The sequence below is a fragment of the Chlorocebus sabaeus genome, chromosome 9 (assembly GCF_047675955.1).
Source record: "Chlorocebus sabaeus isolate Y175 chromosome 9, mChlSab1.0.hap1, whole genome shotgun sequence".
In the NCBI taxonomy this organism is placed as follows: domain Eukaryota; kingdom Metazoa; phylum Chordata; class Mammalia; order Primates; family Cercopithecidae; genus Chlorocebus; species Chlorocebus sabaeus.
Window position 1 is genome coordinate 119,350,442 of NC_132912.1, and position 12,583 is coordinate 119,363,024.

The 12,583-nt window shown below is 49.5% G+C and overlaps 1 protein-coding gene across 5 annotated transcripts in view; it reads right to left on the minus strand.

Moving 5' to 3' along the window:
• The window catches only part of HSPA12A (heat shock protein family A (Hsp70) member 12A), a 182,034-nt gene that overhangs the window by 20,168 nt on the left and 149,283 nt on the right, over nt 1–12,583 (minus strand). For all 5 annotated transcript variants that reach the window (XM_038009591.2, XM_038009590.2, XM_073019391.1 and 2 more), the window contains 3 exons: nt 11,324–11,510; nt 9,022–9,126; nt 2,922–3,038 (listed from right to left, as the gene is read on the minus strand). In XM_038009591.2, the coding sequence (XP_037865519.1) occupies nt 2,922–3,038; nt 9,022–9,126; nt 11,324–11,510 (409 nt within the window). The remainder of the gene's footprint in view (nt 1–2,921; nt 3,039–9,021; nt 9,127–11,323; nt 11,511–12,583) is intronic.

Here is a 12,583-nt window from a genome sequence, read left to right on the forward strand (position 1 = left end):
TGCACTTTGGGTAGAAGGATCGGCGGGCAGCCACCGCCTTGCAGAAGGAGACAGATGTCCACCTGATTCAATACCTTTCACATACACGGGTGCCTGGTGGGTACTCGCAGAAGCTGCTAGGCTGAGAACTATGTTCTGTGCTCGGACACTGTATTAGTCGGGGTTCTCCAGAGAAACAGAACCGGTAGGCCAGTAGGGCATACAGACACACAGACAGACAGACAAATAATTATAAGGATTTGGCTTATGCAATTATAGAGGCTGAGAAGTTCCAAGATCTGCAGCCAGCAAGCTGGAGACCCAGGAGAACCCACGGTATAGGCTGGCAGGCTCGAGACCCAGGAACAGTCAATGTTTAAGTTTGAGTCCAAAGGCAAGGGAAAAAACAAACAAACAAACAATGACCCAGCTCAAAGGCAGTCATGCAGGAGAAACTCCCTCTTACTTGGGAAGGTCAGTTTTTTGCTCCATTCAGGCCTTCAACTGATTAGATGAGGCCCACCTTCCTCAAGGAGGGCCATCCACTTTGCTCAGTTTATTGATTTAAATGTTGAATTTTATCACAGGAACACTCAGAATAATGACTGACTAAATATCTGAGCATCCTATGGCTTAGTCAAGTTGACATATAAAATTAATCATCATCTTTCTTAGTCTGTATAATAATGGGGGATGGAGAGAGAGTAGAGAGATGTTAATTTTGCCCATAGAGTTGCAAATTTCATTTCCACTTTGTCCTAAGACTCTCCAGAAGACAGGTAAAGAGACTGCAGCAATGTCTGCAAAGCAACTGTGCTTCCCAATGCACCCCTCTCCCTAACGCACAAGTATGGAAGGTTTCAGTGAACCATTTGGCTGTGGCAACCCAAGAGCTGGATCCCTGCCTTGGTTGGGTATAGAACCCAGTGCCCACCACAGTCCTGACACAGAGATAGGTCTGTTTAGGTCTGTTAGGTCTATACACTCTAGTATAGGTCTGTTTAATGAATAAATAAATGCATGAACAAAAAACAATTGAATGATCGCTGCCATCTTTAAATCCACTCAGCGGCTGTCAATGGAACGCAAGTATCAAATCAGAACTGCAAAGGATCAAAAACGAAGCTGCAAAAACACTGTACCAAAGTCAGCCAGCCTCGAGGAAACAGCATGTCTCTGGACTTCTGAAAGCAAATTCCCCACATTCATAAACACAGCTCACATCTGTCCTCACCCAAGAGCTGCAGGCCCTTTTCGCTCGAGGCACCTATTTGATTCCACCAACCCCCAGGGACTTGGTGTCCTCCTCTGTGACTCCCCAATGTAAGGGCCCCACGTCTCCTGTCCCACCTCTCGGAAGAGTCAGCCCAGGGCTCAAACTCCCCTGACAAATTTACCAGCCAGTGCACCTCTCTTTTTTTTTTCAGGCTATAAATAAGAATGACCTTTTTGTGGGTCACACATTTGTTGCTGAAGTCTTCCTGTAGGCTGGGAAAAGAGTCAAAACCATGAATCTTGAATATTCTTCCTGGGAAAAACTCAGAACGCTGAGCAGCGTCTCTGCAGACAGCTGTGTCCCGATGCCCCATTTCCGGGCCCTGCCAGAAGGTTGACACTATGGAGGTTGTGCTCCGTGATGCCCAGGGCTTCTGTGAATGGCTAAACTGCATTTTTTTCTTCCGTTTTTAAAGAGCTTGCCTCTCTCTGGAGCTCCCACCCTCTTCCTTCATCCCTATAAAAGCAGATCTATTTTTGGCAGGTACATACACTGAGACAGATTCTCACGCTGCACGGAGGCAGGGGAATGCACGGGAAGCAGCCTGGGGAAGGGGAGAGAGAGCAGGGAGGCGACTCCTCGCCCTTGACTGCATGCAAGTTGAACTGTGTGCTACTTGGAGTCAAGCCTTCCGAGTGAGCGCTGAATACAATTCATGATGCTGAGGTTCCCATGGCCATTAACTATGCTAGGGCTCCGGGTTGACTCTGCGGGTCACAAACAAAATCAGAGGTACGACTCCTGGGAAAGGTGGGCAGGATGCTTCCTGAGAGGCATGACAGCGGGGAGGGCACATCTAATGACTCTGGTGACTTGCCACACAACCCAGCCTCAGCTGAAGACTCAGAAAACTGACTCTCAACACACAGAGAGCTGACCCAGGCCCCAGGCATGGGTGTTCATACGCCCAGGGGCTTAAGTGCAACAGGAGCCAGCTCTGTCCTGTCCTGGGGACCATAACAACAGGTGAGCATGGCCCGCCATTCCTGCCTCGAAGCCAGACCCTCACGGCAGCCGCCCCCCAGTGCCCACAGGAATGGGGTGGCTACTGGCACTGAAGCATCTGTATCCCTGGCCAACAAGCGCCTGTGCCTGGTATGCCCCTTGGCCATGCCGCTGCCCTCTGCAGGGGTCTGCCATCTCCAGCACAGCCCCTGCTGAGGGAAGCGTGCAGGGAACAATCACACTTCCTTTCTGTGCTGCAGCAGACATGCAGTTTTCAGCCTCCACGCCAAGCTGAAACGCCTGGTTCTCGGCCAATGGCCTTGGCTTGCTTGCTTTCTTATTCAAATATTCCTGTTTCCCAAGCCTTTCCCTTAAGATTCTCACTTCATTTCACCCACAGAGAAATGTCTCTGAACCACAGCTTTGAAATCCTAGCCCTGGACACTCCGCAGTAGAAACATGACCTGGAAATGTAGAAAGCCAGGAAGGAAACCGAACCCAGCTCTTGTTGTGGGACTGACCCCCATTGCTCCCCCAGGAGAAGCTGAGGAACGGGAAGGTTCCTTGTCTCCCAGCCCCCACCCTGCCTAGCGGAGCCTCCTTGCTGCCTCCCCATGGAGGCCAGTGAATGTGGGAGGTACCTGGGCGGGGCTACAGTCACCACCCTGGGCATCTTGGGTCCTTCTCCTCCGGCTTCCACCCACCCTGACCCCACCCTCACCTGATAGGCAGCTTGTCTCATGAACTGCTTGGCCGGCTGCTTCCAGATGGCAGGCACTGTGATGACCCATCTGACATCAGAGTTCTCGAACTCCGAACCCGCCTGGTCACTCAGCTCCTGAAGCCAAGGGAAAGAAATGCAACAGGTCAAGTGGCAGCTGGTCCCTGGGGCAGCCTCCTGTAGCTTCACTGAATCCAGGCTTCCCGCCAAAGCTCTTCAGGAGCCAGTTTCAGGGCCCCCCCAAACTTATCAGCATCAGAGAGCAAAGATCTGTTTCCTGAATATTCAGCAAGCAGGGAGCTCTAGCCCCTTTCCCTCACTGAATGGGACCGTGGGCTGGAGAGAGGAGGATCAGAGGAAATCCCTTTGGCCACTTCCTAATCATGTGACTTTGGACAAGTGACAACCTCTCGGGCCTCAGTTTCCATATCTGTGCAGTGGGGATAATGCCTAGCTCCCAAGATTGTTGAGAGGATTGATGATTTATGGAGAGCTACAGTTACTGAGCGCTTAGCATGTATCTACCACCTTATTAAGCACTTTGCATACCTTGTCTCTATTCATCCAGTGAAGAATCCTGTCCTTTCCTACAAATGGGGATACTGAGACTTTGATATGCTCAGTACCTTTTTGACCACTGTACAGTTAGAAAGTAGCAGAGCCAAAACTGAGACCCAGAGTCTAGTCTATCGTACTATGTATGATAAATGAATGATAGTGTTGGTTGGTATCCTTGGGGAAGAGCTTGGTTTTTGGCTGTTGGTATTATGTTCTACAGTTGGTTGAGCCATGACGGTTCTTGCTTGTAAGCATGTTTGCAAGGATGATTTGTGGGTGTACATAAATATGTGCTATGTACAGTTAAACACTTATAGTACTATATAATATTCACATTGGCTAGCAGTAATATTCATGTTGGCTAGTAGTCTATCTTGACTCTGCGAAGGTCTGCGTTGGGACATGTGGTCCCATAGCTAAACAGTGCCTGGTCCACAGTGATGCTTACCAGCTGGTGCCAGCTATCATCATTGTCATCTACCTTATGCAAGGCCAGCATTATCAGGGGAGTTTTCCCAACAGGAAGGGAAGGCTATGAATGATATGACCTCATCAAGAACCATGCGGCCCTTCACTTTTGGTTAAGGTTAAACCACATCACTGGGGCCCATGCTGATAAATGGGCTGAGCAGAAGCATCAGAGGTTTCCACCTGGTTCACACAGACAAAATATGTTGCTGGAGGACTTCTTAGACTCAGTATTCCCATCTGTGCTGGAGATCATAAAACTAACCCACAGCATTACTGGCAAGATTAAACGAAAACACATGAGGAATGTCTGGCCCAAAGACCTCTGATAAATGCTAGCTCTTTCCTTCCTTTCTTTTCCCCTTGCCACATTCACCAGACAAATGTGTAATCAAACCCAAACACACACCAAGGCACTTCTGTGTCTAAATCAGCTCTGGAGACAGAAGAAAGATTAATAGACTGATAGAAAAACAAACAAAAAGAATTCCTGACAGTGTCTCATTTTTCCTATTGTTTCAAACAGTTATCTTGGGTTTGGCTCGCCCTCTCTCTCTCCGAACTAACTTCCTCTTTGATCAGTGAGTGATTTTTTTTTTTTTTTGCCTTTACTTTTTCTAAAAATTTATAATAAAAATGCTTCATGGTAAAAATATACACACCATAAAATTCATCACCTTAACCAGTTTTAAGTGCAGTTCAGTAGTGTTAAGTACATTCAGTAAACTATTTTAAAACATCTTTCCAAAAACATCTCTGCTTTGGACCAATTTTTTATCATCATATTTTGTTTCCTTGCAGGTCTGCATTGGGTTTGAAAAAGCAGGTGAGGGTATGATGTGTGTGGGGAAGATTCTAAGCATGGTGCCCATTACCAGGTGGGCGATTTTAAACTCTTTAAAAGGAAAAGGGTCCAAAATACACATGATGGGCTTCCTTGAGCTGTCTGGAGAGTTTAGAGGAGCTGTCAGTTCCCCAGCGGGTAGGGAACAGCTTGGAAGGGAAAGGTGCCAGCATTCATTAATTGACTATCTCATGTGTCAAGCACCATCACGGGCTTTCCTTCATGACCCACTGGGTGGCTTCATTTCTGTGACTCTTGGACATCCCACTTGAGTAGATATCCTGCCTTTGCTTATTCAGGCCAAGGAAGCCATAACCCCCTCCCTCCGACTCCAGCCAGCCCTGGCAAGGTCTAGCTCCTCCTATACATCAAACAGCTTTTTCTCCTGGAATTTATTCATGGCATGTTCCCTGCTGGGAGGAGCTACCTTTGAAAGAAAGGTGCCAGCAGGTTCCCTGGAGCCTCTCTGGCTGAGCTGAGGAGCTCACAACCACCGACCCACATGGCCACTTGACCTTCTGGAGCAGTTCCCTCCACCTCCTCCCTCCCCTTCTGAGATGGGCTGCTCACTCCTTTCCTGCTGGCAAACTTGAAAGGCACCAACATCCTGGGCTTTCTGAGTCCTACATTTCCCCCCCTCCCAGCCCCCATGGCTCCTCCTCCTAACTCAGGAGCCCCTGTGGGCTCTGTGCTCTGTGCTCCTTCGCCTGCCTCAGCGCCCACAGACACATCCTCACGTGGCCTCCTGGGCCACCAGGTGCGGAGCGTGTCCCTCTGCAACCTTCGCTCTTCAGGCAGACCTGGGCCCACCTCGTTGTGCCCCTCCCCTTCTGCCCTTTTGCCACCAGGAACAAAGGCGCTGACCCCTTCTCCAGTTCCAAGCAGGCTTCACAACGCTTGATGCTTGTCTCTGACTGTGGTCACCTTCCCGAACCAGTCCCTCCCTTCCTCCTCCCATGCCTCCTCCCCCAACGCCACAACGACCTTGCTGCCAGGCCCCTCCCTGCCCCTTGTCCCCTTACTGGTGGAATACTGTTTGCCCAGAACCCACTCCTTCCCAGCCTGCGGGCCCTCTTTCTTCTTGGTTGTCGCAGTCCTCCTCCTTGCTCCCTGAATGACCCCGTGGCTGTGTCTCAGAGCCTCCCTCTCTCCCTGCAAACAAACCTGCAGAATGAGTCGGCTGCCTCCACACCACCCACCTCCACCCTGCAGGCTCTTGGGATTACTGGGGTCTCTCACTGTATGCTGTGCTGTGAATGTGTCCCCCAAAACTCATGTGTTAGAAATGTACTCCCAGTGCAACTGTGTTGGGTGGGTGGTGGGGCCTAATGGGAGGTGTTTATGTCATGAGAGCTCAGGAATGGATTTTTGCGCTATAAAAAGGGCTTGCGGCCGGGTGTGGTGGCTCACGCCTATAATCCCAGCACTTTGGGTGGTCAAAGTGGGTGGATCACGAGGTCAGGAGTTCGAGACCAGCCTTGCCAACGTAGTGAAACCCCATCTCTACTAAAAATACAAAAATTAGCCAGGCATGGTGGTACCCGCCTGTAGTCCCAGCTACTTGGGAGGCTGAGGTAGGGGAATTGCTTGAACCTGGGAGGCAGAGGTTGTGGTGAGCCGAGATCACGCCACTGCACTCCAGCCTGAGCAACAGAGCAAGACTCCATTAAAAAAAAAAAAAGGCTTGCGGCTTTCAGGAGTGTGTGAGCTCTTTCACTCTTCTGCCTTCTGCCATGTGAGGAACAATGTTCCTTCCCCACATCCACATCCCCTGGCAAGAGGATGCTGCATTCAAGGCTCCATCTTAGAAGCAGAGACTGGGCCCTCGTCAGACACCAAACCCACCAGCACCTTGATCTTGTACTTCCCAGCCTCCAGACTATCAGAAATAAATTTCTGTTTTTCATAAATTCCCAGTTTGTGATATTCTGTCACAGTGGCACAAAAATAGACTAAGACACTTGATATGGTGTGGCTGTATGGTCCCCACCTAAATCTCACCTTGAATTGTAATAATCCCACGTGTCAAGGGTGGGGCCAGGTGGAGATAACTGAACCATGGGGGCGGTTTCCCCCATACTGTTCTTGCGATAGTGAATAAGTCTCACGAGATCTGATGGTTTTATAAAGGGGAGTTCCCCCACACAAGCTCTCTTGCCTGCTGCCATGTAAGACATTCCTTTGTTCTTCCTTCACCTTCCACCATGATTGTGAGGCCTCCCCAGGCATGTAGAACTGTAAGTCCATTAAATCTTTTCCTTTATAAATTACCCAGTATAAATGACTTTATAAATCTCAAGTATGTCTTTATTAGCAGCATGCGAACAGACTAATACAACACTCCACTACTATCTCGGTGGCTCTGTCACTCATTCCCCCATTAGAAATCCTTTGAGGACTTCCCATTAACCAAGAAGTTCCTTGGCTTGGCATCCGCAGCTCTGAACTATCTTGTCCTGAGCTCACGGCATCCTGGCTTTATCCCGCAGCCTTAGTCTCCTTCCACCGCAACTGCTTTCTTCCCACAGCTGTTTGTCTGCTGCTTTCTTCCTTCTGAGCTGAGCCTGTGCCATTCCACTAGCTTGAAATACCCACCCTTCCAGTTCCTGCCTGTCAACCACTCCCCACCCTGCCCCGAATCCACCTCCTACAGGGAGCCTTCCATGACGCTCCCTGCTGGACAGAATCTCTGCCTCCCCCAGCACCCGCAGTTACCCCCTCACCACTCTGACCCTGACCACACACTCCTGTATACTCAGTTGATTTATATACTGCCATACTTGTATAGGATTTCACACATTAAAGGCACTCAAAAAACAGGTACTTGAATAGATGAAAGTAATACCATGTTCTCACTTCCTCTGTCTCCCTCTGACCCTATTTCTAGAATTCACTGAATTTCCTTTAGTGGTCACACAATACCAAATGCTTCTGAAGTTCCCAAATCTTTTTGGGTAAAGCTCAAAACATCAGGGCTCTTTAATCATCTGATCCCCACTCACTGGTCTCCAGGCCTGTGGAAGGAGACACGAGTGGACAGCCATATTCCACTTCAAAATTAGATGCTTCTGGCATTTCAGGCCATCATGACCACAGACCTTTGTGGGGGTGACCCAAGGGGGCTCACGCTATTAGCTTCTTCCATGGGGTCTGGGGGGACAGAAGAGGAGGGGGAGGAAGGGCGGAAACAGCAGCCACCATATACCTAGTGCCTACTATAGACCAAGCTCCAAGCGGGGTGCTGCATGCCCAGTCCCATTTGCTGTCAATCAGCCTGTGAGGTACAGTGATCCACCCCACTCTCCCGTTAGGAAAGTGGATCTTGGAAAGATTAAGTACCTTGGCCAAAATGGCACAGCTGCTAAGTATGTTTCCTGCGTTTTTGTTTTTTTCCATACCACAAAATTCCCAGTTTTAAAGTGTGTAATTCAGTGGGCTTTAGTGTATTCACAAGGTTGCACAACCAACCCCATTACCTAATTTCATCACCCTCCAAAGAAACTCATATCCTTCGGCAGTCGCTCCTATTCCCACTCCCCACAGCCCCTGGCAGACAAGGCCTCTGCTTTCTGTTTCTGTGAAGGTGCCTGTTCTGGACATTTCATACAAATGGAATCACACGGTATGTGGCTGTCTGTATCTGGCTTCTTTCACTTCACATGGCGTTTTCAAGGTTTCTCCATGTGGTAGGATGTAGCAGTAGCTCAGGCCTTGTTCTGGCTGAATCACATTCATTGCAAGATAGATCACATTTTGTTTCTCCAGTCATCAGCGGATGGGCATGTGGAGTTTTTCCGATTTTCGTCGTTGTGAATAATGTTGCTATGCACATTCATGTATACGTGTGTTTGTGTGGACAGCGTGTGGACTGCTTCCACTTTTCTTAGTTATGAATAATGTTGCTATGCACATTCATGTACGTGTGTGTGTGAACATCTGCTTTCATTTCTCTTAGGTATCTACCCAGGAGTGGAGCTGCTGGGTCCTATGGTAACTCTGCGCTTTACTTTTTTAGGAATTGCCAAACTGTTTTCCAAAGAGGCCACACCATTTTACATTCCTACCAGCAGTGTGTGAGGGTTCATCCTGCTGTGTTGACTCCAAAGCCCATGCTCTCCCTCCAGGCTGTGCCTCCTACCCTGGCCAGCAGGTGCAGCAGCCCAAGACACGGAGCTGGCACGGGTGCCACCTCATAGCACACAGCTGGCTGGCCTCAACTATCAGTCCTACCTTCAGCGCCTGCTCCTTAAAGTACTGCAGGGCATAAGCAAAGATTTCAAGGGCTTTGACTTTCTTGCCATTTGCTGCCGTCAGGTCTGTATCCATGGTGAGGTCCTGGTAGGAGGAAGAGGAACAACAGTAAGAAGAGGACAAAGGAGAAGCATGTCTTCTGGCTTTAGGGACTGCTCCAAGGGGACCTAGAGGATCCTGGTGAGCCACGTTTGTGTTCCCCCATGCTTAAAGAGGCAGACTAGGAGGGCGCATCCCCCAAAATGGGGGCTGGCAGTTGTGTCTCCTTACTGTGTTGGGGACAGCTCTGGCTGTCCCCTCCAGGCCCTGCCTTCACTGCTCCCTCCTCTCCCTCTCTCTCCTGGATCCTCTGGGAGCAGAGGTTTCAGGGGCAACAGTAGAAGTCAGGAAGAGAGAATAGGCAGCAGGTGCCACTCCCCATGCAATTTCCATACTATTTCCACATTCGAACACACACGGTCACGCTCAGGATCCCCCCCGATGGAGGCCTAATCGTACCAACCCACTGCCATCCACGATGCTAAACAGACGAAGCTTTCATTCCCCATTACGCTGCCAACCAAGTCACCAAAATAGAAGAGCTCCTATTTTAAGGCTTGCCCTGTCTAATCCGCCAGGAGCTCAGCATCACTGCCTTCCTTTCTCCACCAAAAGTGAAAGCAGCTGCTGAGTGTGGTCCTATAGAGAGGATGCTCTGCAGAGCCCAGATGCTGGTGGATGGAGGTCATTAAAAAATGATGAGAAAAGTCCCTGTGGGGTAGGGATGGGCAGGGAGTGAGAGCAAAAATCAGGAGGAAGCCCCCAGGTCTCCTGAACCAACAATCTCATTACTGCCAGGAAAAAAAAAAATCACTGGGGCCTTCAGATTGATCCAGGCTGGGTAATTATGCTTTGCCTTGGGAGTGAAAACAGGCATTGAGTTACTAAGCCAGCCACGTGGAGCCCGTCTGTGGCATCCTGACCTAGCTGCACTTGCTCTCTCCTCCCAGGCAGCTGCCTTCTGCTCCTGGTGCCCAGCAAACATACCCCAGCTTCGGGGCAGTAGCTCCCAGGCTTGGAAAGGTGGCCAAGCGCCAGGAAGCCATGGCTCTGAATTGAAAAAAATCCCTGTGCTTCCTTCCACCTGCCATCCTGATACTCAGCATTGAATCCCATTAGGCGAAACAGGCACAGTTCATTTCTAGCAGAACTCGGTCTGCACCAGAGAAAGACAACCACGCCGATGAGCACAGAGCCTTGAAAGGCAGGGTGCTGGCTGCTGAATTTACCACTTATGTTTGCTTTGTCATCTGCAAGTGCTCAGCAGACAAATGAAAGCAATTTGAATAGGAGCTTGCACTTGACTAGAACTTAATCTGCACCAGGCACGGCTCTAAGAGCTTTACGTATTTTGATTCCTTTAATCCCTACAATATCCCCATCAGGAAGGCACTGCCATTGTCTCCATTAGACAGAGAAGATAAAACAAGGCAGGGAGAGGTTAAGTAACTTGGATTACATTTCTCAAAGGCACCAGTGCCCAGATTTAAACCCAGGCCATCTGGCCCTAGAGTCTATGGTCTTAAACATTATCATCATCTTGCCTTTCTAAGCACTGAAAGTTAAGGAAACTTTATGGAATAAAATGCTTAACTCAAAAAAGTTCCGTCCTATCCCTATCCTTTTCTACGAAGCTTCGGGGTGGCAGGGGGTGCCTATTTGATGTAGGTGTCTTACGGAACACTGGCTTGCTGGGAGTGAAGGCCACCACTCTGGGAGTTGGACCTCCGATTATTGGGCACTTTGATGTCCTGAGCTCCCCTCCCCACATAGAGAACTGAATGTACCAGTTGCTCCTGGTTGTTACATCCAAACTGGTTAGTTAAGAGCTACTGCTGTGAGCTCCCCATGTGTCCCTAGCCCCCAAGTGGATCCTTCATGATATGCGGATCTTTCAATAATCTAGAAACTAAAGGGGGAACTCCTGGCATGGCAGGAGGCCTCCAGGACCCTACTCCTCTGGTATAACCAGGGTCTACTCTGATAGGTCCATTTCTAAGACAAATGAGTTGTTAAATATTCAGAATGTGTCCCTGCCCACATGCACACTAGAAAGCATCGCATATTCCACAACAGCACTGTGTGCTCCAGGTTGTGTCTAAAATCAAGGTAAATGGACACTCATTTCTGCTTGGGAGAGACTGGAGGGCCCCCTGGGTTGCATCCCTTCCCCACCCCAAAGCTGGAGGAGCCTTGGCGCTCCATTGCGGGAGACCTGCGGCCAGGGCAGAGGCTCGCTCACCCCAGTGGTGTGCAGTTTCATCTTGAACTTCTCCAGGTACAGCCACTGCTTGGCCTCATTGGGATCCAGGTCATGGTAGAAGTCCCTGGCGGCATACCCGAAGCTGTGGAACTTCCTCTCGGGAGTCAGCAAGATGGTGGTTGGCGTCTTCTGATTGGACACACCAGGATCACCTCCCTCCCATCGCCTGCCACCAACGGAAGCATAAGTTATGGGGCCTTCTTTCAAAATCCCAGTTCAGGCAGCACAGATTTGAACACCTACTGTATGCATGAGTGTCAGTGATGTGGGTGCCCAGACGCACTCTGGTTCAGCTGGATGAGCAGCCACTAGAGACACAACTTCAGTTAAAAAGGAGATGAACTGGGCAAGTGCCAAGTTCTTGCTCAGTAACAAGCTCTGCCTTAATCTTTCACTCCATGTTTACTGAGCATCTACTCTAAGCATCTACCTGTGTACCAGGTGCCGGCATGAAACTTTTATGTTTGTGTCTTCAAATAATTCACAATTTGCTAGGCACTGTGTTTTCAATTTGCATATACTGCTAGCTTGAATTCTCTTTGAAACACGGTAGGTATAAACAAATGCATAATTACCTGCCTTATGAGATGCAAATAAGGGGCCCAAGGTGCCAGCTGGTGGGGCAGAGGAAAGAATCCAGGATTGGGGGGAGAACTGAAGAAGAGACAGACAACTGGATCTCAAAGGAGGGAAGGATGCTCCAGGTTGCTCAGAGGTGGGCCAGCCGAGGCATTTGTGGGGAACGTGAAGTGATTGTGTTGGTTGGAGAGAGTGTGTGGGTGGGAAGAGTGACTGTGAAAATGGGAAGCGTGAGAAACACGATTGGGAAAGCAGCTGGAATCAGGCTGAGGAGAACCCTGGGGACTTAGACATTTACTCTGTGAACAATGGGAAGCCACTAAAGCTCTTAGAGCAGGGGCATGACAGAATCAGAGCTGCTGTTCATAAGGACAAACTGGGCTAAATGGAGGGGAAGGGAAACCAGGAGGCTCAGACCTATCCTGGAGCAGAGGTGAAAGAACCATGGAAACAGAGATCTCAGCGGAACTCCAGGGAACTGAGGTGGGAGGATCGCAGTGAGCTATGATCATATCACTGCACTCCAGCTTGGGCAACATAGCAAGACCCCATTTCTAAAAAGAAATGAGAGAGAGAGAGGTTGCGGTGAGAGCAAGGGAAGGGTAAAGGGGAAGACAGCAAACTCAATGCATCTGCTCACCTTTTGGGCCATTGCAGAGA